Source organism: Gorilla gorilla, chromosome 4 (assembly GCF_029281585.2).
Source record: "Gorilla gorilla gorilla isolate KB3781 chromosome 4, NHGRI_mGorGor1-v2.1_pri, whole genome shotgun sequence".
In the NCBI taxonomy this organism is placed as follows: Eukaryota; Metazoa; Chordata; class Mammalia; order Primates; family Hominidae; genus Gorilla; species Gorilla gorilla.
In genome coordinates this window covers 83947568-83974872 of record NC_073228.2, presented here as the reverse complement: position 1 = coordinate 83974872, position 27305 = coordinate 83947568, and the positions used below count along the sequence as shown (strand labels likewise).

The following is a 27305-nucleotide window of genomic DNA, read 5'->3' as shown; positions in this document are numbered from 1 at the left end:
CCTGTAATCCCAGCTACTCAGGAGGTTAAGGCAGGAGAATCACTTGAACCCAGGAGGCAGAGATTGAGGTAAGCTGAAATCCTGCCATTGCACTCCAGCCTGGGCAACAAGAGCAAAACTCTGTCTCAAAAAAAAAAAAAGAAAGAAAGAAAGAAAAAAGTGAATATGTACAGAACTTTTTAACCTGTTAAAAACCAATAACCCCATCAGGAAATAACCAAAGAACAAAAGTAGGCAATTTATAAAAGACATACGGCCGGGCTCAGTGATGCATGCCTGTAATCCCAGCACTTCGGGAGGCCGAGGTGGGTGGATCACCTGAGGTCAGGAGTTCGAGACCAGCCTGACTAACATGGTGAAACCCTATCTCTACTACATATATAAATTAGCCAGGCGTGGTGGCAGACGCCTGTAATCCCAGCTACTTGGGAGGCTGAGGCAGGGGAATCGCTTGAACCTGGGAGGCAGAGGTTGCAGTGAGCTGAGATCGTGCCACTGCACTCCAGCCTGGCAACAAGAGCGAGGCTCTGTCTAAAAGAAAAGAAAAGAAGAAAAAAAAAAAAGGTCGGGTGCAGTGGCTCATGCCTGTAATCCCAGCACTTTGGGAGGCCAAGGTGGGTGGATCACCTGAGGTCGAGAGTTCGAGACCAGCCTGGCCAACACAGAGAAACCCCGTCTCTACTAAAAATACAAAATTAGCTGGGAGTGGTGGTGCATGCCTGTAATCCCAGCTACTAGGGAGGATGAGGCAGGAGAATCGCTTGAACCCAGGAGGCAGAGGTTGCGGTGAGCTGAGATCAAGCCATTGCACTCTAGCCTGGGCAACAAGAGCGATACTCCGTCTCAAAAAAAAAAAAAAAGAAAGAAAGAAAGAAAGAAATACAACTCTCCCCATATTAAAAAATGTTTAGCCTCAATCTTGATGGATAAAAAGCCAATCAGAATCACATTTTTTCAGTTCCTAAATTGTCAAAATGTTTTAAACTGTAATATCTAGTATTGGCCAGAGTATGGGGCATACCTGAATACTATTGGTAGCTTTACAAATTGGTACAACAATCTTTTGGAAGGAAAATGTATAAATATCTATCCATATCTACATTATTCACATCTTTTGATTCAGCAACTCCACTTCTAGGAATCTATCCTACAAAGCTGTTTGTACAAGTACACAAAATGCATATACATATGTACATGTGCATAAATATTCACACACACACACACAATTGTTTACAGCTTTGTTTTTCTGGTAAAAAAAAAAAAAAAAAAAAAAAAAAAATCTAATGACCGTAAGTTGATTAAGCAAATTATGGTATTTTCTTTTTTTTTTTGAAACAGAGTCTCACTCTGTCGCCCAGGCTGGAGTCCAGTGGCATGATCTCGGCTCACTGCAACCTCCACCTCCCGGTTTCAAGTGATTCTCCTGCCTCAGCCTCCCGAGTAGCTGGGATTACAGGCACATGCCACCATGGCTGGCTAATTTTTGTATTTTTAGTAGAGATAGGGTTCCACCATGTTGGCCAGGTTGGTCTTGAAGTCCTGACCTCCAGTGATCCACCTGCCTCGGCCTCCCAAAGTACTGGGATAACAGGCGTGAGTCACCATGCCTGGCAAATTATGGTATCTTCATGTACTAGAAATGGGATATTAAGTTGCTGTTAATGATTGATAGAGGTAACTGAAATAAATAGACAAACTTGGAACAGTAGTATATAAAAGAATAGTACATTATGATCCCATAATATAGAAAATTATACAAACACAGAAAAGAAAACTGGAAGAATATGCAACAAACTCAGTAAATTACATCCAAGAAGTGGTTCTTTCAATTTCAGTATATATATAAAATAATGTATTACTTATAATTAGTGAAAGATAAGATGTAAAAATAGCATATCCTCCTTCATGCATTATAATGATTTTGTGTGAATATAAAGTAACTTCTTCCTCCCCCCCAACAGAATGTATATACTCTTACATCAGGTATATTTACGTTCTGCATATTTTAGGTTATAACTCCTAGATAGCACAAGTTTTGATTTCATTCCAAATACCTCCAAATACATAAAAGTTATTGTAATTAAAAATGAACTTAAAAATCTTAAAAGTAACGCAAAGTTAAACATCTTTGAACAGAAACTCAAAGTCATGATGATGACTACTTAAAACAAACATTTTCAAAATTACATAAATCTCTATGTTATTGCCAGGGGAAATGAATTGCCTAAAACAAATTACTCTGAATGTGAACTGTGTATGACAGTGATAATGGCAAGAAGAATGTCTGTCAGTTCAACAAAGTATGGGGTAAAGGGGCAATCTATAAGCATAAAGGTGACTCTCATCATAAATCTAAGAGTCAAATTTTCCTAGAAAAATGTAACCTTGGCGGGGCGCAGTGGCTCACGCCTGTAATCCCAGCACTTTGGGAGGCCGAGGCAGGCGGATCACGAGGTCAGGAGATCGAGACCATCCTGGCTAACACAGTGAAACCCCATCTCTACTAAAAATACAAAAAATTAGCCGGGCGTGGTGGCAGACGCCTGTAGTCCCAGCTACTCTGGAGGCTGAGGCAGGAGAATGGTGTGAACCTGGGAGGTGGAGCTTGCAATGAGCTGAGACCACGCCACTGCACTACAGCCTGGGTGAGAGCGAGACTCCATCTCCAAAAAAAAAAAAAAAAAAAAGAAAAGAAAAATGTAACCTCAATATATTTGGTTTTGATATCAGTTTATTTGTGTATAACAAGGAATAAAAACAGCCAAACAGCCCAAATTTTGTTCCTCGAGTACACTGTAATGGGGGAAAGAAATCCAAATAAGTTAGGATTCTTGACTTTTCCTTTACTCCTGACTAATCTACTTAATTTTTTACATAAAACTAGTCGATATTATTCTTTCAAAGGGAGTCCTGAATTCTATTATAATCCTATCAACCAACCGTTCCATATTTCTTTTTTTTTTCTTTTTTTTTTTTTGAGACGGAGTCTTGCTCTGTCGCCAGGCTGGAATGTAGTGGTGCAATCTTGGTTCACTGCAACCTCTGCCTCCCAGGTTCAAGCGATTCTCCTGCCTCAGCCTCCTGAGTAGCTGGGACTACAGGCGCGTGCCACCATGCCCAGCTAGTTTTTTTTTTTTTTTTTTTTGTATTTTTAGTAGAGATGGGGTTTCACCACGTTGGCCAGAATGGTCTCGATCTCTTGACCTCGTGATCCACCTGCCTTGGCCTCCCAAAGTGCTGGGATTACAGGCGTGAGCCACCGTGCCTGGCCAACCGTTCCGTATTTCTAACTCACAGTTTTTTCCTAGGATTGAAACTACTCCAAAATTCCCTGCATATACAAATTAAAACATTATTGCATTCTAATATTATCTAGAACCATGAGTGCTGTCTAGGATGAACCAATCCCATGTTTACTTTCTCTTTCTCCCCAAAATTCCAATAAACAGAATTTTTTTTTCTTTTTTAAAGAAATGCTTTTAACTGGGCTCAGTGGCCTGCACCTATAATCCCAGCACTTCAGGAGGCCAAGGTGGGAGGATCACTTGAGCCCAGCAATTTGAGGTCAGCCTGAGCAACATAATGAGACCCTGTTTCTACAAAATAAAAAAATTGACCAGGTGTGGTGGCACACACCTGTAGTCCCAGCTACTCGGAAGGACTGCGTGAGCCCAGGACTCGGAGGCTGCATTGAACTATGATCGCACCACTACACTCCAGCCTGAAGCCTCCAGAGACAGACCCTCTGTAAAAAAGAAAAAAAAAAAAGAAATATTTTGATAATTTACTAATTACAGCTATGTTAGTCACTGACATTGGTGAAATTTCTACCTGTTTTTTAATTTCCAAAAACTATTCAGCATCAAACTGCCATATGTGTATCAGAGATCTTCTACAGCAACCACACTAACCCTAGCTGCTAAGCTCATTTTTATGCATTCAACAAGTATCTACTAGTCCTAGGCACAGGGTGTTATTCTGGGAGTGGGAAAAGAAGAAAAAAATTTTTAAAAACTCAGATACAGACATGCCTACAAAGGGCTTACGGTCTAGAGGCAAAGGATCAAGAGTTTCCAGAATAAAAAATATACATTTTGGAGAAGAGGGAATAGGAGAGACACTTCCTGGATGATGTAATATGTGATCAAACCCTTGAAAAATAGGAAAAATTTAGACGTAGTAGAGTTTGGAAGAGTAAGGGAGGAAAGGAGTATTCCAGAAACAAGCATAGTAACAAGAAAAAAAAAAATTCTTCTTAATGCAACACAAAATAGCTCAAGTAGAATAAAGAAATATGCCATGCTTCAGTATTTATGTAAAGATTATCAGCTTAATAAGAATATGCCTTTTCCTTTACAATAAATTTTCTGGCCGGGCATGGTAGCTCATGCCTGTAATCCCAGCACTTTGGGAGGCCATGGTGGAAGGATTACTTGAGCCCAGAATTCAAGACCAGGCTGGGCAAAACAATCAGACCCCATCTCTATTTTTAAAAAATTAAAATAAAATAAATTTTATAGCATGAATACATACAGAAAATGAATATTACAAATAAGCTTTTGGATGTAAAAAAAAAAAAACCATAAAGAATACACTCGGCCAAGTGCGATGGCTCACGCCTGTAATCCCAACACTTTGGGAGGCCAAGGCGGGCAGATCACTTGAGGCCAGGAGTTCAAGATCAGCCTGGCCAACATGGCGAAACTCTGTCTCTACTAAAAATACAAAAATTAGCGGGGCATGGTGGCATATGCCTGTAATCCCAGCTACTTGGGAGGCTGAGCACGAGAATCACTTGAACCTGAGAAGTGGAGGTTGCAGTGAGCTGAGATTGTGCCACTGTACTCCAGCCTGGGCAATAGAGTGAGACTCTGTCAAAAAAAAAAAATGTTCATGTTTGTGCTATTTATCTAAGCTTTTATATTAATATAACAATTGAAATCCTTCATACTTAAAAAAAAATCCAGAAGTCTGAGAGTAGGCAAAACAAGCAACAGCTAATTTTATAAAATAATTTAACCTATTTGTAGGCCGGGTGTGGTGGCTCACGCCTGTAATCCCAGCACTTTGGGAGGCTGAGGCGGGAGGATCACCTGAGGTCAGGAGTTCAAGATCAGCCTGACCAATATGGAGAAACCCTGTCTCCACTAAAAAATACAAAATTAGCAGGGCGTGGTGGTGCATGCCTGTAATCCCAGCTACTTGGGAGGCTGAGGCAGGAGAATTGCTTGAACCCAGGAGGCAGAGGTTATGGTGACCTGAGACAGCGCCATTGCACTCCAGCCTGGGCAACAAGAGTGAAACGCTGCCTCAAAAATAATAGTAATAATAATAATTTAAACTATTTATTTGGGCCTCAGGGGTATTTAAACCACTGGCATAATAAAATTTCCATCACTATTAATACTTAAATTCCATGAAGTGTCACTGGATCCAGATAACCTCAAAGACATTTTTGTTTAAGAAGATATTCATCAAAGCAGATTAAAAATTAAGCAAACTAAATAATTCCTGGTGATCACTGTAACACTGACATAGATCAGTATCAATTTTTTCAAACTATATTTTCATTGCCGAAATTTAATATTAAGAAGTATCTTAAATTCAATACCTAAGCTAAATATCCAAAGTAATCTCTCATTTCCTATTCACTCCAATTTTTTTTTTTTTTCTTGAGGCAGAGTCTCAGTCACCCAGGCTGGAGTGCAGTGGCGCAATCTCGGCTTACTGCAAGCTCCGCCTCCTGGGTTCACGCCATTCTCCTGCCTCAGCCTCCCGAGTAGCTGGCACTACAGGTGCGTGCCATCATGCCCGGCTAATTTTTTGTATTTTTTTAGTAGAGACGGGGTTTCACCATGTTGGCCAGGATGGTCTCAATCTCCTGACCTCATGATCCACCCACCTCGGCCTCCCAAAGTGCTGAGATTACAGGTGTGAGCCACCGCGCCTGGCCAATTTTTAAGTGTCAATCATCAAATCGATTCATCCCATGGATGATACAGTGTAACACAGTGAACACCATAATAGATACAAAAAGACTTAGATTCTGCTATTGCCCAATTTTAGCAACTTAGGCAGGTAAATCACTTCACTTCTCCAACCTTCAGTGTTATCGAAAGTAAAACAAGACTAGATAATCTGACTCTACATTCTATAAATTAGCTCTTTTTATTTTATTTTTATTTTTATTTTTTTTGAGAGACAGTCTTGCTCTGTCACCCAGTCTGAAGTGAGTGCACTGGCATGATCATGGCTCACTGCAACCTCAACCTCCCAGGCTCAGCTTCCCAAGTAGCTGGGACCACAAGCACACTCTGCTAATTTTTCAATTTTTTTGTAGAGATGGGACTCGCTCTGTTGTGCAGGTTGGTCTCAAACTCCTGGCCTCAAGTGGTCCTATCACCTCAGCCTCCCAAAGTACTAGGATTATAGGCATGAGCCACTGTGCCCTGCCATTAACATTTTATTTTAACCAATTTTGTTGTTTTTGAGATCGTTGTTAAATAAAAGTAACAGCAGCACATACGGAAGAAGCAAACTGTCTGAAGAACTCGGAACATTCGCAGTGTTTCATACAGTCTCAGACTTTCAAATGCAAAGAAAAAATAGGTTGTATCTGAAGACTATTCTAGTAATATTTTGACCACACAAGCTACTGGGGTAGGAAAAAAATGGTAGAAGAACAGTATAAGTGTTCAAGGAAAAATGCCACCACAAGAAAACCAAAATAAAAAACAGATGCTCCACATACGGTTATTACTACATTACAGAAGCTTTTCATAGTTTTCCAGTGCTCTTAAAAAGTGCTAATAGAAAAAGAAACAAAATGTTTTCTTAACCATTTACATGTATACATGTATTTTTTGCATCCTCAAACCTGAAAAGGACCAAATATAAGATAATCTATAGGGCCGGGCACAGTGGCTCACACCTGTAATCCCAGCACTTTGGGAGGCCAAGGCGGGTAGATCATGAGGTCAGGAGTTCAAGACCAGCCTGACCAACACGTCTCTACTAAAAATACAAAAATTAGCCAGGCATGGTGGCGCATGCCTGTAACCCCAGCTACTCAGGAGGCTGAGGCAGGAGAATCACTTGAACCTGGGAAGCGGAAGTTGCAGTGAGCCTGAGATCACGCCACTGCCCTCCAGCCTGGGTGACAAGAGCGAGACCCTGTCTCAAAGAAAAAAAAAGAAAAAAAAGATAATCTATAGACTGAGTTATTTGTGAAAATAACTGATCTGCTCGACTATATTTTATAACTTTCTAGTATTTAGTAGTGTGCCAGAACATAAAAAGCACCTCATACTGGTTGAATGAGTAAACAAAAATATATGAATCTCTAATCTACAAATAAGACTATACACAATAAATTCTGATCAACCTTTACTAGTTGTTTTATATCATAGTCTAGTAAAATCCAGTATCTTAAGTGAAAGAACAGATGGAACTAAATATGCAAGAGTTCCATCATTTCCAGGCATGAAGAAGAATTTGAAATTACAACTAAGATAGATCACAGAATACAATTAAAACCAAATAACCAAAACATTTTTTAAAAAACAAACAGCCTGACATTCACCTACATCAACCCCCAGTCTATCCAAAGGCCTTTGCCTTCTACAGCAGATAACAAAGGTAAGAAAAGAAAATCTCACCAATTCATAACACAATTTTTTTTAATGCTTTTAAGGCCGGGTGCAGTGGCTCACCCCTATCATCCTAGCGCTTTGGGAGGCTGAGACAGGCAGATCGCTTGAGCCCAGGAGCTCGAGACCAGCCTAGGCAACATGGTCAAACCCTTTCTCTACAAAAAAAAAAAAAAATTAACCAGGCGTGGTGGCCTGTGCCTGTAGTCCTAGCGACTTGGGAGGCTGAGGTGGAAGGATCACCTGAGTCCAGAGGTCAAGGCTGCAGCAAGCCACTGTATTTCAGCCTGGGCAAAAGAGACCCTGTCTCAAAAAAAAAAAAAAAAAAAAAGCTTTAAAAAAGTTATTGACTAATCTAATCTTTCCTATAAGTTAATTTCCATCATTTCATTCTTTTTTGATTAAGAGGATAGGCAAAACACAAATTTTACTGTTTTTTAAATCCAATAAGTATTCAATTAAAAATAAGCCAGGCACGGTGGCTCACGCCTGTAATCCCAGCACTTTGGGAGGTCAAGGCAGGCGGATCACGAGGTCAGGAGATCGAGACCATCCTGGCTAACACGGTGAAACCCCGCCTCTACTCAAAGTACAAAAAAATTAGCCAGGCATGGTGGCACGCGCCTGTAGTCCCAGCTACTCGGGAGGCTGAGGCAGAAGAATTGCTTGAACCCGGAGGCGGAGGTTGCAATGAGCTGAGATTGCGCCACTGCACTCCAGCCTGGGTGACAGAGCAAGACTCTGTCTCAAAAAAAAAAAAAAAAAAAAAAAAAAAAAAAAAAAAAGATAAAATCAGCGAAAGGCCTATCCTGCTCTCAAGAGATAAAATAGGTACAAAAATACCTACAAGATAGAAAGTGTAAATGCCGCGAGAGATGTGCAGAAAAAGCATTACAGGAGCCCAGAGGGAGCTGTTACCACCTCACAGAAATATAACCCCTTCAATCTGTTTAAAACAATTTTATAACTATTAACTCCCTTTAGGCTCACAACAGCCAACCCTAGGAGAGTAGATGTTTACCTAATATTCAAGATGAGGAAACTGAAGCACAGAAAGGTTGATCAAGTTCCAAAATCACATAGTTAGAGCAAGAATCGAGATACTTTGTATTATATTTTCTCCGGGGGAGTAGTTCAACATATGGCAAGCCTTTTGTAAAAGGAAAGAGTATTTTAGTATTGTAAGTAATCAGTTCCTACTGTGAGCATTTTATACATAGCTATATCCATATATACAATTAATCTTGATTTCCATTAACAGGTGTGCTTAAAGCAAGGCCAAGCAACTGGGTACTATAAATATTAAAACAAATAAACTTCCACCGGATGTTAACAGAAAAAGAAAAAAAGATACAAGATTTCTCTCTCCAGTAACTTGCGGTTACTTCTTCTGTAATTGTTACCCTTGTCTAAATAACATTCTAAAATTGGTCTGCTCCTGAGCCCGGGTAAGTACAAGTTGGTTCATCCAATAAATATCTTCATGAAAAGGTACCTCACAACATTTTAAAAAGCTATTAAAAATTAAACGATGCCATCAACTCTTCAGTTATCGACAGGACAATCACGTGACCCAACATCAGCAGCTATTGATCAAGATATATTGAACGAATGAATGAATCTTTGTAGGCATTTTTAAATCCCGGGCCTGTTGCTCCTTGCACAGTGCCATGTTCAGCCTTCCATCACTGCCTCACCAGGGTGCACACAAGGAATGTAAATTTCAATATAATTAGGATATAATTAGAGAAGCAAATCTGATGCAGGTTTACATACTAATCCCAAAGATTAGAATTACCTATACTACTACTCTCCAAGGTTAACTCTGTTGAAGAGGCACCGCAGCATGCAACATCACATAAAGAAAACTGACACTTCCTGAGCAAATAGTTTTCGTCCATATCACTTATTCCCATCCATTCCTTTAACATATGACTATTCCTGATCCAGTTAATTTGAAGAATTCAGTCTCCTCTCCATAAAGGCTGATTTCACAACTACAGTTTCTCAAATTCCTCTCTCCCCAAAAAGGGGTGCAATCACGGACTTCGCTTAAGAAAACACCAACAATAAACGGCAGAAGGTATAGTGTTCGGTTCTTTGCCATCTCCACCAGTACCCAGCCTTCGCCATTACACCCTGAAGCGGTCTGTTAGAAAGGTGAACTAATTTACTCTGCACGCACTTGCCCATGGCTGTCAACCGCCGCAGCCCCTTCTACACTTCCAAGTCGGCCACCAACTCCGCCTCAGTGAGCCCAGGCCCGCCACCTGCGCCGGCCCCACCCGGGGCACCGGCTGCCCGCTCTCCCTCGCAGGCCCTGTAGGCTCCGCACGCCCCTCCGCACAGGACACCTCGGGGCCAGCCCCGGCCCGGCCACAGCCCATTCTTCCTCCAAACTCCATAAGCCTCCGCTAGCCCAGCCCGAGCTCCCCGCCGCGCCCGGCTCTCTCCTGGGCTGCCGAGGGGAAGAGGCCAGGCGGCCAGGACGGGTCCCCGACCTGCCCAGGCCTGCGACACCCCCCGCCCGGCGGAGAAACCGTCCCAGCGGCTGCTGCCCCGGGAGCCCTCGGAAGCCCCCGGACTAGCAAGAGCCCGGAGGCCGGGGTTGCAGGCGCCAGGGCCTACTCACCGGGAGCTGGCTAAGCGTGGGAGCCGACGTGCGCCCCGGCCTGAGGAGTGGGACGCGGCCACGGCGCGCGGCCCTACACCGGGACCTCGCTCGGCGCGGCGAGTCGGACGCTCACTCCAGCCGCCGCCGCCGCCGCGGCTGCTGCTTCGCCACCTTGGCCGCCATCTTGACTCAACCCCTCTCCCTCCCCCCAGCCCGCGGAGCCGCGGCTAAGGCGGCTCCAGCGCCGGCTCCTCCTCCTTCCGGAGAGTTGGGAGACCGACTCCCTCCGCTGGCCGGGCGCCTCTCCTACCTCGGCGGAGCTTCCCGGGTCGCGCCGCGCCCGGTCGCCTCACGTCTCCTCTAGGCCTGGCAGCGGCGGTTCTCTCGGACGGATACGGGGCCGGGCAGCGCCCAGCCGGATCCAGCGCTGCTGCCATCGTGCCCTGGGCTTGTGCGCCCCCCGCCTGCCCGTCTGTTCCGCGCGCCCGAGGCCTTTCTCAGGCGTGGGAAAAGGAAAAACTCCAGGCCGTGGAAGGGACCCTGCAAACCCCTCCGCGGCGTGGTGGGGTGGCGGCGGCCTCCTCTGGCCGGAGCTGCGTAGAGGGAAGCTGGTCCCCTCGTGGCTGGGAGCTGGAGGGGTGCATTTCGACCTGCCCAAGATACTTTCTAGGGCTCTGGCTAGAATTCGCACCAAGCCCTCACTGAAATGCTGGGCGAGGCCGATTTGTCCACGATGTTGCTCCTTAACCTTAAGTTACTTGCAAGAGGAGCCTGTGGCCCTGGCGACTGTTAAGTGCACGCTCAGCCTCACCCTGCTGGGGAAAGGACGGTTCCTCGTAACCGCACGCATACGTTCCTTTAGAAAAGCCAGGCCCAACCGGATGCAGTGGGTCACGCTTGTAATCCCAGCACTTTGGGAGGCCGAGGCGGGCCCATCACTTAAGGTCAGGAGTTCGAGACCAGCCAGACGAACATGGAGAAACCCCGTCACTACTAAAAATACAAAAATTAAGCGGGCGTGGTGGCGCGCGCCAGTAATCCCAGCTACTGGGGAGACCGAAGTGGGAGAATTGCTTGAACGCGGGAGGCTGAGGTAGCAGCGAGCCTAGGTCGCGCCACTGCACTCCAGCCTGGGCGACGGAGCCAGACCCTGTTTCAAAAAAAAAAAAAAAGAAAGGGCCGGGCGCGATGGCTCAGGCCTGTAATCCCAGCACTTTGGGAGGCCGAGGCGAGCGGATCACGAGGTCAGGAGTTCGAGACCAGCCTAGTTAATATGGTGAAACCCCCTCTCTACTAAAAATACAAAAATTAGCTGGGCGTGGTGGCGCGCGCCTATAGTCCCAGCTACTCGGGAGGCTGAGGCAGAAGAGTCGCTTGAACCCGGGAGACAGAGGTTTGCAGTGAGCCGAGATCGCTCCACTGCACTCCAGCCTGGGCGACAGAGCCTCTCAAAAAAAAGTAAAGAAAGCCATCCAAAAGTGAGAAGGAATAACAAAGTTGGTGTAACTGGCTATTTTGGAAAACTGTCATACGGATAACGGGCTGTCTAACCCTATAATTACGAGAAAGGCCCGAGTTTTAAGAAATGAATTCGAAAATGAAGAGGAAGGAACTCTTCCTATAAGTGGGAGCTTATATATAAGACACTTCCTTTTAAACCGATTGTACAGTGTGGTAGGACTAGGGGTAGGAAACTGGACGGCATGGAGACTTCTGTGTTAAAACACAAGAGAACGCTTAACGTTAAAACCTCAAGCTTCCAGAGCATGTTGGCGGGAGGGACTTAATAGCGGAACCCAACATTCCCGGGTGAAGTTTTCCAGCCGGAGTCAGGGTCAGAGGCAGCCTTTCCTACTGCGCAGGCTCAGTGCGGCTTACCCATCATGGAAACAATGTGGCTCCTGTGTGTGGCGGCGGCGGTCTTGGCATGGGGCTTCCTCTGGGTTTGGGACTCCTCAGAACGAATGAAGAGTCGGGAGCAGGGAGGACGGCTGGGAGCCGAAAGCCGGACCCTGCTGGTCATAGCGCACCCTGACGATGAAGCCATGTTTTTTGCTCCCACAGTGCTAGGCTTGGCCCGCCTAAGGCACTGGGTGTACCTGCTTTGCTTCTCTGCAGGTAGGAGGCCATAGGAGGGGCGATGGGAGCCGGGGCTTTGAAAGGGATTTAAGTGCTAACCGATCTCAGTCGCCTTCTTCTCGAAGAGTTTTCCGTAGGGAGCTAAGTGAATACACCGAAGGTCTTACCTCTGAACCCCTCACAGCCTAGGGACAGGAGCGGCCGGCTTACCTGGTGGGTTGGGGGACGTCGGCAGCTCGCGTACTACGCTAGCAGGATTGAGGAGCAGAGAAACAGTTGCAGTTGGTTGTATTCAGTACCTGCATTTCCGTTGGGAACTCCACCTGTACTTGTTATTCTGTGGAACTTTTTTTTATTTGTAGAAGGAGCAAGAATATTGACCTTACTATATAGCACACCAAAAAATCTATGCTGTATCGTGCCTGCTCAATCCTTAAAGTTAACTTCTAATGATAGTAGAAGACCTTCCTGCTGCCTTTAAAATGCAGCTTGTGCTAGTAACATGCATGTGTCAAATTGAAGAATTAGACATAGATGACTAGATAGAAAGTAATTTTGTAGGTAATTTTAGAGTTCAACTCCACCCAGCTTTCAGTGAAGGAACCTTTCAAATAATAGATTTTTGCTTACCATAGAGAAAAGATCAAATGACAAAGCAAATATTGACCATTAAGCTGGAATATGGTGATAATTGAACAGTTGTATAAATGAAGTAATTGAATTGTACACATACAATGGGTGAATTTTATGGCATGTCAAAGTATACCTCAATAAAGCTATTTTTTAAAATTGCCCATGACCTCTTTTCCCATTTGGTTGTGTGTCTTTCCAATTCTTTTTCTATACAGCTTCTTCACAGAAATCACATTTTATAAAATTTTATATCGTTTTTACTCGACATTACTTTTTCATTTATTTACCAAATACTTATTAAACATTTATGTGCTAGGCCTTATTCTATGCCCTAGGGATACAAAAGTGGAAAGCTAGATAAGAGCAGTGTCCTCATGAAACTTAAAACATCTACCTATATTAATTAGATCTAAATGTATAGCCTGTTAAATGGCTTCATCGGGATAAACCTTAATCATCCCTTATTGTTTGTACATTCAGAGGGTTTTTTCCTAGTTTATTGCAAAGAGCAGAGAACATCTTTATGTATTTTATATTATTTCATGAGTATTAATTTTTAAAATTGGCTGTTTTAAGGCTTTGCATTGCAAAACACATTCCCAAAAACAAAATGCCAACTTACTCTTTTTTTTTTTTTTTTTTTTTAATCTGAGACAGTCTCGCTCTGTTGCCCAGGCTGGAGTGCCGTGGCGTGATCTTGGCTCACTGCAACCTCCACCACCCGGGTTCAAGTGATTCTCCTGCGTCAGCCTGCCAAGTAGCTGGGTTTACAAGCGCATGCCACCACACCTGGCTAATTTTTGTATTTTTAGTAGAGATGAGGTTTCACCATGTTAGCCAGGCTGGTCTCAAACTCCTGACCTCTAGTGATCCACCTGCCTTGGCCTCCCAAAGTGCTTGGGATTACAAGTGTGAGCCACCATGCCTGGCCTACCTATTTACATTCTTACTGGCACTAATGAGAGTATCTGTCTTAATATACTACTTTCTGTAGCATTGACTGACATTTTTTATAATTTCTTTTTTTTTTTTTTTTTTTTGAGACGGAGTCTTGCTCTATCGCCTAGGCTGGAGTGCAGTGGCGCAATCTCGGCTCACTGTAAGTTCTGCCTCCTGGGTTCACGCCATTCTTTCTGGGACTACAGGCGCCCGCCACCATGCCCAGCTAATTTTTTTATTTGTTTTTAGTTTTTAGTAGAGACGGCGTTTCACTGTGTTAGCCAGGATGGTCTTGATCTCCTGAACTTTTGATATGCCCACCTCAGCCTCCCAAAGTGCTGGGATTACAGGCGTAAGCCACCGCACCTGGCCATTTTTTTTTATAAATTTCTTAATTTGTTTAGTATCTTCTCCCCCAAAAACCTTTGTTACCAGTAAAAGTAAGCCATTTTACATATTTATTAAGAATTGGAGCCCAAGCACTTTTCTTCTAAAATTTATGCTCTGTTAAGAATATTAATTGCAAATAGTTACAAGTAATATCACCATTTTTTCTTAGCTTCTAGGTTTGGTGGGGGGTTTTTTGTTTAGTTTTCTTTTTGAGATGGAGTCTCACTCTGTCACCCAGGCTGGAGTGCAGGGGCGCAATCTCAGTTCACTGCAACCTACGCCTCCCGAGTTTAAGCAGCTCTCTTACCTCAGCCTCTCGAGTAGCTGGGACTACAGTGTGCACCACATGTTGGGCTAATTTTTGTATTTTTGGTAGAGCTGAGGTTTCGCTGTGATAGCCAGGCTAGTCTCGAACTCCTGACAAGTGATCCACCCACCTCGGCCTCCCAAAATGCTGGGATTACAGGCGTGAGCCACCACACCCGGCTGGCCAGCTTTTAGTTGTTATTTGTATTTTATATTACAACTATAGGAGTCCAATTATAAGCAAGTTTGTTACAAGGTCTTCAAAAGAAGCCTGGATTTTATTTGCAAAACATTATAGGTACAGCTGTTTAATAAACTTACCCTTATTTTCAATAGGTTCATAAAAATTTGGGACCAGAATTGAAAATTTTTTCAAATAAAAAATATAGGCCGGGCATGGTGGCTCATGCCTGTAATCCGAGCACTTTGGGAGGCCGAGGTGGGCAGATCATGAGGTCAAGAGATCAAGACCATCTTGGCCAACATGTTGAAACCCCGTCTCTCCTACAAATACAAAAATTAGCTGGCTGTGGTGGTCCACGCCTGTAGTCCCAGCTACTCGGGAGGCTGAGGCAGGAGAATCACTTGAACCCGGGAGGCGGAGGTTACAGTGAGCCGAGATCGCGCCACTGCACTCCAGCCTGGCAACAGAGGGAGATTCCGTCTCAAAAAATAGAGAGAGAGAGAGCATGCACTTGGCACTCAATGTTTTTATTGTCTTTCGTTATTTCCTCTGAATCCATTTTGTTTTTTATTGTATGTTATTTATTCTTTATTTGTGTTTTTTAAATTGTTATTTATTTATTTATTTTTTTTTTTTGAGGCAGAGTCTCACCCTGTCTCTCAGGCTAGAGTGCAGTGGTTCGATCTTGGCTCACTGCAACATCTGCCTCCCAGGTTCAAGCAATTTTCCTGCCTCAGCCTCTGGAGTAGCGGGATTACAGGCATTCACCGCCACGCCCAGCCAATTTCGTATTTTTAGTAGAGACGGGCTTTCTCCATGTTGGTCAGGCTGGTCTCAAACTCCCGACCTCAGGTGATCTGCCCACCTTGGCCTCCCAAAGTGCTGGGATTACAGGCGTGAGCCACCGCGCCCAGCCACGCCAGGCTAATGTTTGTATTTTCAGTAGAGACAGGGTTTCACCATGGTGGCCAAACTGGTCTCGAACTCCTGACCTCAGGTGATCCGCCTGGCCCGGCCTCCCAAAGTGCTGGGATTACATGCATGAGCCACCGAGCATGGCCTGTTTGTTTATTTTATAAAAATGGGGTCTTGTTCTGTCTAGAGCCTTTCCCCTCTAGACTGCACTGTCAGCTCTCATATCAGGTGACAGAGCAAGACCCTGTCTTTATAAAATAAACCAAACATGAATAACATACAAGAAAAAACAAAATGGTAAGTTGGATTCAGAGGAAATAATGAAAGACAATAAAAATATTGAGTGCCAAGTGCATGCTCTGTATTTTTTATTTGAAAAAATTTTCAATTCTGGTCCCAAATTTTTATGAACCTATTGAAAATAAGGATGAATTTATTAAAGAGCTGTACCTGTAATATTTTGCAAATAAAATCTAGGCTTCTCTTGAAAATCTTGAAACAAAGTTGCTTAATTTGACTCCTATAGTTGCAATATAAAATATAAATAAAACTAAAAGCTGACTGGATCACAGCTCCCTACAGCCTCCAAGTCTTGGGCTCAAGTGATCCTCCCGCCTCAGCCTACCAATAGTTGAGACTATAGGCATGTGCCAGCACACCCAACTTTATTTTTTTTTTTGAGACGGAGTCTCACTCTGTCGCCCAGGCTGGAGTGCAATGGCGCAATCTTGGGTCACTGCAACCTCTGCCTCCTGGATTCAAGCGATTCTCCTGCCTCAGCCTCCCAAGTAGCTGGGACTACAGGCATGCATCACCACACCTGGCTAATTTTTGTTTTTGTTTTTGTTTTGTTTTGTTTTGTTTTGAGTCTAGCTCTGTCTCCCAGGCTGGAGTGCAGTGGCACAATCTCGGCTCACTGCAACCTCCGCCTCCTGGGTTCAAGTGATTCTCCTGCCTCAGCCTCCCAAGTAGCTGGGATTACAGGTGCCCGCCGCTATGCCCAGCTAATTTTTTGTGTTTTTAGTAGAGACAGGGTTTCACCATGTTGGTTGGGCTGCTCTTGAACTCCTGACCTCGTGATTCGCCCACCTCGGCCTCCCAGAATGCTGGGATTACAGACGTGGTGAGCCACCACACCTGGCCAATTTTTGCATTTTTAATGGAGACAGGGTTTCACCTTGTTGGCCAGGCTGGTCTCGAACTCCTCAAGTGATCCACCTGCCTTGGCCTCCCAAAATAATAGGATTACAGCGTGAGCCACTGCTCCTGGTCTAATTTTTAAAATCCCTTCTTAAATTCACAAGTCATTCAAACGTGTGGATTAAACATTATCTATTCTGCTGATTTAACATTTTAATATAAAAAACAGGAAGCTATTAATTTGTAATGTAATGAAAGCTATGATGTTTTGATGGAGAAAGTACTATGGACACAAAATGGAAAAAAGCATTAAATCTCTTTTCAGGGGTTTAGATTAAGGAAATCTCCAAATTGGTTTTCTTTTGAGCTGGACTTTAAAAATAGGAGTAGATATATATAGGAAGCAAGCAGTAGTAAAGGCATCAGTAACTCTTGGATTTGCATGAATAATTCATTCTAACAAGATCTTCAGTTTAAGGGAAAGGGAGAAGCAGGGAAAAAATAATAATTGCTTTGTTATTGGTGGCTCATTTCATCATGTCAGCAACTCTGTGAGGTAGGTACTATTGTTTTTTCCATTATACAAGTATGGGAACTGAATCACAAAGTTTAAGTAACAACTGAAGTGACCAGCTACAGTGTAAAGAAGCCAGGACCCTGTGGTTTTTCTCTGTTCTAAAACCGTTACACCCAATCTGCCTCTCACATTGCCTTGTATGCCTTGTCAGTTGATGAAATATCTAAATTGATTCCCAGTGTATGTTCCAAGGAACATTAGTTCATCAAGCTGCTATTAAAAAAAAAAAAAAGAGGCCAGGCACAGTAGCTCACACCAGTAATCCCAGCACTTTGGGAGGCTGAGACAGGTGCATCACGTGAGGTCAGGAGTTCCAGACCAGCCTGGCCAGCTTGGTGAAACCCCATTTCTACTAAAAATACAAAAATTAGCCAGGTGTGGTGGTGCACGCCTGTAATCCCGGCTACTCGGGAGGCTGAGACAGGAGAATCGCTTGAACCCAGTAGGTGGAGATTGCAGTGAGCAGAGATTGTGCCATTGCAATCCAGCCTGGGCAATAGAGCAAGACTCTGACTCAGAAAAAATAAATAAATAAAAAGAATGCCTCGGTCAAGTTTGGAGAATAGCCAGATGTGCTATCCTCTATGTAGACATTTACAGTCTTTATGAGAATATCAACATCTTTGAGAAGCATTGCTGTAAAAAATTTTTACTTGGTTTAATCCAGTATTCCTCCAATTTATGTGACCACTAAAATACCTACTAATAGATGCATCTCTTATGTAGTAGGATGTCATTGAATATATATGGTAGAGAAGTAACATAATCAGTTTTGTGTTTTAGAAAGCTCATTCTTGGCCGGGTGCAGTGGCTCGTGCCTGTAACCCCAGAATTTTGGGAGGCCAAGGTGGGCAGATCACAAGGTCAGGAGTTCGAGACCAGCCTGGCAAACATGGCGAAACCCCATCTCTACTAAAAAATACAAAAATTAGCCAGGCGTGGTGGTGGATGCCTGTAATCCCAGCTACTCAGGAGGCTGAGGCAGAAGAATTGCTTGAACCCAGGAGGTGGAGGTTGCAGTGAGCCAAGATCGCTCCACTGCACTTCAGCCTGAGCGACAGAGCTAGACTCTATCTCAAAAATAAAAGCTCAGTCTTGGACTGGGTGTGGTGGCTCATGCCTGTAATCCCAGCACTTTGGGAGGCCAAAGTGGGAGGATTGCTTGAGGCCAGGAGTTCAAGACCAACCTGGTCAACATAGTGAGACCCCATCTATTTAAAAAAGAAAAAAAAAAAAGAAAGCTCATTCTGGTGGCAATGGGGAGAATGGTTTGGAAGGAAAGATTGGAGTCAGGAAAATCAATTCAGCCCAGCCTTTCTTCTCTAGACTGCACTGCCAGCTCTCATATATCAGATTTCCATGTAATTCTGGTCTATACACTTTAGTCATCTCAACAACCCTGTCTTAATTACTGTAGCTTATAAAAGCTACACTAGGCCGGGCATGTTGGTTCACGCCTGTAATCCCAGCACTTTGGGAGACAGAGACGGGTGGATCACTAGTTCAAGAGAGCGAGACCATCTTGGCCAACGTGGTGAAACCCTGTCTCTACTAAAAATACAAAACTTAGCTGGGCATGGTGATGTGCACCTGTAGTCCCAGCTACTCAGGAGGCTGAAGCAGGAGAATCACTTGAACCTGGGAGGCGGAGGTTGCACTGAGCCAAGATTGCGCCACTGCACTCCAGCCTCTTGCTCTTGCGACAGAGCAAGACTCCGTCTCGGGAAAAAAAAGCTACACTATATTATAGAAGCGCTATTATCTGATATGAATAGCCTTCTGATTGTTCTTCAGGGTATGTTTGCTGTTTTTGGCCCTTTTTTCCAAATACCTTTTTTATGGGGGAAGACAGAGCCTCACTGTTGCACAGACAATCTTGGCTCACTGTAACCTCCGCCTCCTGGATTCAAGTGATCCCCCTGCTTCAGCCTCCCGAGTAGCTGGGACTACAGGCATGCACCACCACGCCCAGCTAATTTTTGTATTTTTAGTAGAGACGGGATTTTGCCATGTTGGCCAGGCTGGTCTCCAACTCTTGACCTCAGGTGATCCAATCCTCCTTGGCCTCCCAAAGTGCTGGGATTACAGGATGAGCCACCATGCCCAGCCCCCAAATACATTTTAGAATTAGCTTGGTGATGTTCAAGGAAAAATCTTGCTGACATTTTTTCCCCCTTGTGACAGAGTCTCACTCTGACGTCCAGGCTGGAGTGCAGTGGCGCAGTCTCGGCTCACTGCAACCTCCACCTCCCAGGTTCAAGCAATTCTCCTGCCTCAGCCTCCCAAATAGCTGGGACTACGGGCATGTGCCACCATGCCCGGCTAATTTTTTGTATTTTTAGCAGAAATGAGGTTTCACCGTGTTAGCCAGGATGGTCTCGATCTCCTGACCTCGTGATCCGCCCACCTCAGCCTCCCAAAGTGCTGGGATTACAGGCGTGAGCCACAGTGCGCAGCCCTTGCTGGCATTTTTATTGGAATTTCACTGACTCTACTGATTAATATAAGGAGAACTGACATTTCCAATATAAAGCCTTTCTGTCTCTGATATTATGGTATGCTTCCATTTATTATATGTTGGCCTTCTTTACTATCTGTTAATAGTTTTATAATTAAGGTCTTAAATGTGTATTGAGATGGTTATGTCATTGTGTCCATTAATCTGTTCTTATGTGTAGACATTCCTTTTGCAAATATAGTCTGTTACTTTCTCATACTTCAGTATCCTCTTTAATTTCTTTAAATATATTAAACATTTATATCTGCTTCTAATAATTCCAGTTTCTGCAGTCTGTATATCTGATTCTGTTCTTTGTTCTAGTAATTCATTTGGGGTGACTCGGTTCCATGTGTATATTGTGATTTTTTTAAATGTAAGCACATGTTTCTTTTTTTTTTTTTTTTTTTTGAGACGGAGTCTAGCTCTGTTGCCCAGGCTGAAGTGCAGTGGCACAATCTCGGCTCACTGCAAGCTCCGCCTCCTGGGTTCACGCCATTCTCCTGCCTCAGCCTCCTCAGTAGCTGGGACTACAGGCACCTGCCACCATGCCTGGCTAATTTTTTTTTTTTTTTTTTTCAGTAGAGATGGGGTTTCACGCCTGGGATTACAGGCGTGAGCCACCGTGCCTGGCCTTTTGTTTTTTTTTTGTTGTTGTTGTTGTTTTGTTTTTTGCACGTGTTTCTTAGAACCATATTTGTGGTAATATTTTGGTGATTTACTTTAGCTTCAGCCAGGTAGCTAAGGGCACTACCTACCTCTCATCACTCTAAAATTTTAGATTGAGATTTTTCAGGCCATAGAGGTCATATAAATTCAGGGATCAAACCCAAGAGCATTCATTGTGGAATGCTGTGAAACAAATTGTCTCAAGACCTTGTAGCTTAAAACCATAATTAAATCTTTCCAGCCTGTGTGCTGGCACACACCTATAATCCTGGCACTTTCTGAGGCCGAAGAAGGAGGATCACTTAACCCAAGAGTTCAGCCTGGGCAACATAGCCAGACCAGGAAAAAAAAAAAAAGTTAGCCAGGCTTGGTGGCAGCTGCATGTAGTCTCAGCTACTTGGGAGGCTGAGGTGGAGGAACACTTGAGCCCAGGAGTTTGCGACTAGAGTAAGCTATGATGATCATGCCTTGTAGACTGAGCCCATGTCTCAAAAACAAACAACAACAAGAAAAACCAATCACCTTTTTTTTCATGGTTTCAGACAAAGTATACTTGTCTCTGCCTCACAATGTTTAGTACCTCATTTGGAGGACCCAAAGACTAGGGGCTGGAATCACCTGAATACTCATGCACTTACATATCTGGCTGTCAGCTGGGGACTTTGCTACAGATGTCAGCCAGAACATCCACATATGGTATATCCATGTGACCTGGGCTTCCTCACAACCTGGTGGCTGGGTTCTTGGGCAAGTGTCCTAAGAAAGAACCTGTGCTAGGGATAACCATATTTCCTTTTATGACCTATCCTTAAAAATCTTGCAGTATCATAAGCCACATCCAGGTTTAAGGACAGAATTAGATCCCACCTCCTAAAGGGGAATGTAGACATTCTACAAGTGCATGTGGGACTAGAAATATTGCTGTAGCTACTTTTGGAAAATACACACCAAGTAAAGGAGAGTATGTGGTTAGCAATTCTTAGGGGGTGACATTTTTTCTTATTTTCCCTTCTGCTAGAACCAAGCCTACAGATAGGATGTAGCCCCACCATATCTGTCTAGGGCAAGTTTTTTCCTGGTTCATCCAGTGAAGGTATTGCCTTTTGAAGGTCCTGTCTTTATGTGGAGGTCTCCTTATCTGTGTCCAAGCTTTATCTGCTGCTCCCCTGACTTTAGGCCACCAAGGATATGTAGATGTTCTCAAAATGCTCTGGGTCAGCCCCATAATACCTCTCAGGATTTATGTCTACCTATTGTTTTAGTCCTTCAAGTATATCCCTTACTTTCCTGCTAGTTAAACCATGCATTCTAGAACATGTTTGCCTTTTATCTCACATGTTCAGGTATTCATCCTGAGGGTTTCTCTGCATATCTGATTTACCATATTGCCTAAATAGAACTTATTAGGGGTTATTTTTAATACTGCTTTTTTGGGTTTTTTGTTTTTTGTTTTTTTTTTTTTGAGACAGAGTCTCCGTCTGTCACCCAGGCTGGAGTGCAGTGGCACGATCTCGGCTCACTGCAACCTCCACCTCTCGGGTTCAAGTGACTCTCCTGCCTCAGCTTCCCGAGTAGCTGGGATTACAGGCGCGTGCCACCATCATGACTAGCTAATTTTGGTATATTTGTAGAGCCAGGGTTTCACCATGTTGGCCAGGCTAGTCTCAAACTCCTGACCTCAAGTAATCCACCCGCCTTGGCCTCCCAAAGTGCTGGCATGGCAGGCATGAGCCACCATGCCAGGCCTTAATATTGCTTTTAATCATTAATAATTCTTCACAGTTTTTTTTTTTTTTGAAGACAGAGTCTCACTCTGTCGCCCAGGCTGGAGTGCAGTGGTGCAATCTCAGCTCACTGCAACCTCCGCCTCCCAGGTTCAAGCAATTCTCCTGCCTCAGCCTCCCGAGTCGCTGGGACTACAGGTGCATGCCGCCATGCCCAGCTAATTTTTTATATTTTAGTAGAGACGGGGCTCCGCCGTGTTGCACAGACTGGTCTCAAACTCCTGAACTCAGACAATCTGCCCGCCTCGGCCTCCCAAAGTGCTAGGATTACAGGCATGAGCCACCACAGCTGGCCCAAAGTTTTTCATATTGAGATATATTTAGATCTAGCCTCAAAAGTGTTAGTCTTGTCTTTCTAACTCTGTTCTTTCCAACTCAATATATTTGGGATTTTTTAAAAATATATGATTTTAAGTATTGACTGCATCCTGTAAAGAATGGAATAGGCTGGGGCTGGCCACTGTGGCTCAGGCCTGTAATCCGAGCACTTTGGGAGGCTGAGGTGGGTGGATCACTTGAGGCCAAGAGTACGAGACCAGCCTGGCCAACATGGTGAAACTGTCTCTACTAAGAATACAAAAATTAGCCAGGTGTGGTGGCACAAGCCAGTATTCCCAGCTACTCGGGAGGCTGAGGCAGGAGGATCGCTTGAACCCGGGAGGTGGAGGTTACAGTGAGCGAGATCGTGCCACTGCTCTCCAGCCTACAACGCCACTGCACTCCAGCCTACAACGCAGAGCAAGACCCTGTCTCAAAAAAAAAAAAAAAAAAAAAGAATGGAATGGGCAATGGCTCAGGCCTGTAATGTCAGCACTTTGGGAGGCCAAGGCGGGATGATCACTTGAGCCTAGCAGTTCAAGACCAGCCTGGGCAACATAGTAAGACATCATCTCTGCAACAACAACAAAAAAAATAGCTGAGCATGGTGGCATGTGCCTGTGGTCTCAGCTGCTTGGGAGGCTGAGATGTGAGGATAGCTTGAGCCCGGAGGTTAAGGCTGCATTGAGCTGTGATAGCACCACTGCATTTCAGCCTGGGTGACAAAAGAAAAAAAAAGAGTGGAATGAATTAGTAATGGAATAAATTGGTCTCAAACTCCTGACCTCAAGTAATCCGCCTGCCTTGGCCTCCCAAAGTGCTGGGATTACAGGCGTGAGCCACCACACCCAGTGAAAGGTAGCAATTTCATTAGTAAGAGTCGATATGAATGCAATCCTTTTGGGAATAATGAGAAATGACACTACTCGCAAGTATGGCTATATTGGCTGATAATATAGCATGTGACAATGTTTCTTGATCTGCAGAGATATGAGCTCATTTTTCTTTTTAATTTTCTTTTCTTTTTTTTTTTTTTGAGATGGAGTTTCACTCTTGTTGCCCAGGCCGGAGTACAATGGCATGCTCTTGGCTCACTGCAACCTCTGCCTCCCAGGTTCAAGCGATTCTCCTGCCTCAGCCTCCCAAGTAGCTGTGATTACAGGCATGTGCCACCATGCCCGGCTAATTTTGTATTTTTAGTAAAGACTGGGTTTCTCCATGTTGGTCAGGCTGGTCTCGAACTCCCGACCTCAGGTGATCCACCCACCTTGGCCCCCCAAAGTTTGGGATTACAGGCATGAGCCACTGCACCCAGCCTTTTTAATTTTTTTCTCTTAGTGATCCTTTAAAGACAATTTCTGTTTTATAGGGATAACGCCTATAATCCCAGCGATTTCATAATTGAAAGATTTTATTCATTGAAAATCCAGTTTTTAATATTATTTAAATTGTGGTAAGACGTACATAACAAGAACTTACCATTTTAAACTTTTTTTTTTTTTTTTTGAGATGGAGTTTCACTCTTGTTGCCCACACTAGAGTGCAATGGCATGATCTCGGCTCACTGCAACCTCCGCCTCCCAGGTTCAAGCAATTCTCCTACCTCAGCCCCCTGAGTAGCTGGGATTACAGGCACCCACCACCACCACGCCCGGCTAATTTTTTTATATTTTTATTAGAGAATGGGGTTTCACCATGTTGGCCAGGCTTGTCTTGAACTCCTGACCTGAGGCGATCCACCTGCCTCGGCCTCCCAAAGTGCTAGGATTACAGGCGTGAACCACTGTGCCCAGCGATTTTATTTTATTTCTTTATTTATTTTATTTTATTTTTTTGAGACGGAGTCTTCCTCTGTCGCCCAGGCTGGAGTGCAGTGGCGCGATCTACGCTCACTGCAAGCTCCGCCTCCCGGGTTTACTTACACCATTCTCCTGCCTCAGCCTCCCGAGTAGCTGGGACTACAGGCTCCCGCCACCATGCCCGGCTAATTTTTTGTATTTTTAGTAGAGACGGGGTTTCACCGTGTTAGCCAGGATGGTCTCAATCTCCTGACCTCAGGTGATCCGCCCGCCTTGGCCTCCCAAAGTGTTGGGATTACAGGCGTGAGCCACCACGCCCGGCAATTTTAAACATTTTTAAGTGTTCAATTCCATGGCAGTAAGCACTTTCATAGTATTATGTAACCATCACCACTATTTCATCATCCCAAATAGAAACTCTATACCCGTTTAGCATTCCTTTTCCCCTCCTCTCCCAAGCCTCTGGTAACCACCATTCTTTCTATCTCTATGAATTTGTCTATTCTAGGTAACTCGAATAAGTGGAATCATACAATAATTGTTATTTTATGCCTGGCTTATGCTAATTAGCATACTGTTTTCAAAGTTCATCCATATTGTGGCATGTATCAGAACTTCATTTCTGGTTGAGCTCAGTGGCTCACACCTATAATCCCAGCACTTTGGGAGGCTGAAGTGGAAGGATCCCTTGAGACCAGGAGTTCAAGACCAGTCTGGGCAACATAGTGAGATTTCGTCTTTACAAAAAATAAAAATAAAAAAATTAGCCAGGCTGGGTGGCGAGTGCCTATAGTCCCAGCTACTTGGGAGGCTGAAGTGGGAGAATCCCTTGAATCCAGGAGGTCAAGGCTGCAGTAAGCTCTGATCAGTCTGCTGCATTCCGGCCTGGGTGACAGAGCAAGTCCCTGTCTCAAAAAAAAACTTCATTTCTTTTTATGGCTTTATTAATATTCCATTGTGTATATATACATACATATATATATATATGTATGTATATATACCACATTTTGTTTATCATTCATCTAATGATAGGCACTTGGGTTATTTCCAATTTGGGGCTATTATGAATAATGCTTCTATGAACATTGGTGTACAAGTATTTATTTGAGTACCGGTTTTCCTTTTTTTTTTTTTTTTGAGTATAATTGCTGAGACATATGGTAATTATGTATTTAAATTTTTTGAGAATTGACAAACTGTTTTCTGCAGCAACTGTACAGTTTTACGTTGCCACCAGCAATGAACTATGGTTCCAGTTTCTCCACATCTTTGTCAACATTTGTAATTTTCCATTTTTTGGACTATAGCCATCCTAGTAAGTGTGCAGTGATGATGTCATATTGTGGTTTTGATTTTCATTTCCCTAATGACTAAGGATGATGAGCAGCTTGCATCTTTTCACATGCTTATTGGCCATCTATATATCTTCTTTAGAGAATACCTATTCAAGTCCTTTGCCTGTTTTCTGATTCTAGTTTCATTTTAAAGTCATGATTTTTTTTTTTTTTTTTTTTTTTTTTGAGACAGAGTCTCGCTCTGTCACCAGGCTGGAGTGCAGTGGCATGATCTCAGCTCACTGCAACCTCCACCTCCTAGGTTCAAGAGATTCTCCTGCCTTAACCTCCCGAGTAGCTGGGACTACAGGCATGTGCCCACCACGCCCAGCTAATTATTGTATTTTTAGTAGAGATGGGGTTTCACTATGTTGGCCAGGATGGTCTCAATCTCTTGACCTCGTGATCCGCCTGCCTCAGCCTCTCAAAGTGCTGGGATTACAGGCATGAGGCACTGTGTCTGGCCAAGTCATGATTTCTTAGACTGGGTTCTGTGGACACATCCTAATAGAAGAGGATCTAGCTCTCTTAGTTTCAGCTTCCTTTGGGAACCCAGGCCTCTGGGCTCCAGTAACACTGCCTCCTTCCTTTACCTTGCCAACTGAGGGTTGGTAGTCACTTCTTGCTATCTCTAAACTCTGGGTTACTTCACTGTTCCTTTTGTCCCTTAGATCCTCCCTCAGTTATGTGTCAAAATCTTTGCATTAAATTCTTGCTGTTGTAACTATTTGATGTGGTTTCTGTTACCCCGAATAGATCTTGACATAGCATCTAAATTCCCTCATTTTATAGGGGAAGAAACTTGTACCATTTTGTCTTCCAAATACATTTTAGAATTACTTGGTCATGTTAAAGGAAAAACATTGCAGCTATTCCTTCCCATAACATACTTCTCAGTCGTAACTAGCAATCTAGCAGTCATAATCACTTTTTTTTTTTTTTTGAGATGGAGTCTCACTCTGTTACCAGGCTGGAGTGCAGTGGCACAGTCTCAGCTCACTGCAACTTCTACTTCCTGGGTTCAAGCTTTTCTCCTGCCTCAGCCTCCCAAGTAATTACAGGCTAGGATTACAGGCCTGAGCCACCGTGCCCAGCCTCATAATCACATTTAATACAAAATAAAGTCACGTTGTAAAGACTCAAATTTATACCACAATGTATAAAGGTAAAAATTTTATTTTTAAAGAATAAAATTACAGAACTTAAAGAATTTCTCCAAATTCATATAGTTAGTAAAAAGCCAGATAGTGTTGGGACCATGATGCCTTCATGCCCAGTCCACTTCTTGTTCTAACAAATTAAAACTTCCCGGGTTGGAGTGGGAGAGGAGCTTTTTTCCTTTATATGGTTTTTTTTTTTTTTTTTGGTTTTGGTTTTTCTTTTTTCTTTTTTTTTTTTTTTGGTAGAGAGAGGTCTTGCTATATTCCCCAGCCTGGTCTTGAATTCCTGGCCTTAAACAGTGTGCCTGCCTTCCAAAG

The 27305-nt window shown here is 43.8% G+C and overlaps 2 protein-coding genes across 20 annotated transcripts in view; one reads left to right on the top strand and one right to left on the bottom strand.

Moving 5' to 3' along the window:
* NCOR1 (nuclear receptor corepressor 1) overlaps positions 1-11054 on the bottom strand; it is a 184114-nt gene extending 173060 nt beyond the window's left edge. For 10 of the 18 annotated variants that reach the window (XM_031011167.3, XM_055386107.2, XM_055386118.2 and 7 more), the window contains exon 1: positions 10282-10579. The gene's annotated coding sequence lies outside the window, so the exon portion shown is untranslated. Of the gene's footprint in view, positions 1-10281 lie in introns of all 18 variants that reach the window. The other 8 variants (XM_055386115.2, XM_055386121.2, XM_055386127.2 and 5 more) reach the window with 4 other exon arrangements.
* A 774-nt stretch (positions 11055-11828) lies between these two features.
* PIGL (phosphatidylinositol glycan anchor biosynthesis class L) overlaps positions 11829-27305 on the top strand; it is a 112040-nt gene continuing 96563 nt past the window's right edge. For both annotated transcript variants that reach the window (XM_004042211.5, XM_019027170.4), the window contains exon 1: positions 11829-12381. In XM_004042211.5, coding sequence (XP_004042259.5) covers positions 12147-12381 — 235 coding nt within the window. In that variant the 5' untranslated portion in view covers positions 11829-12146. The remainder of the gene's footprint in view (positions 12382-27305) is intronic.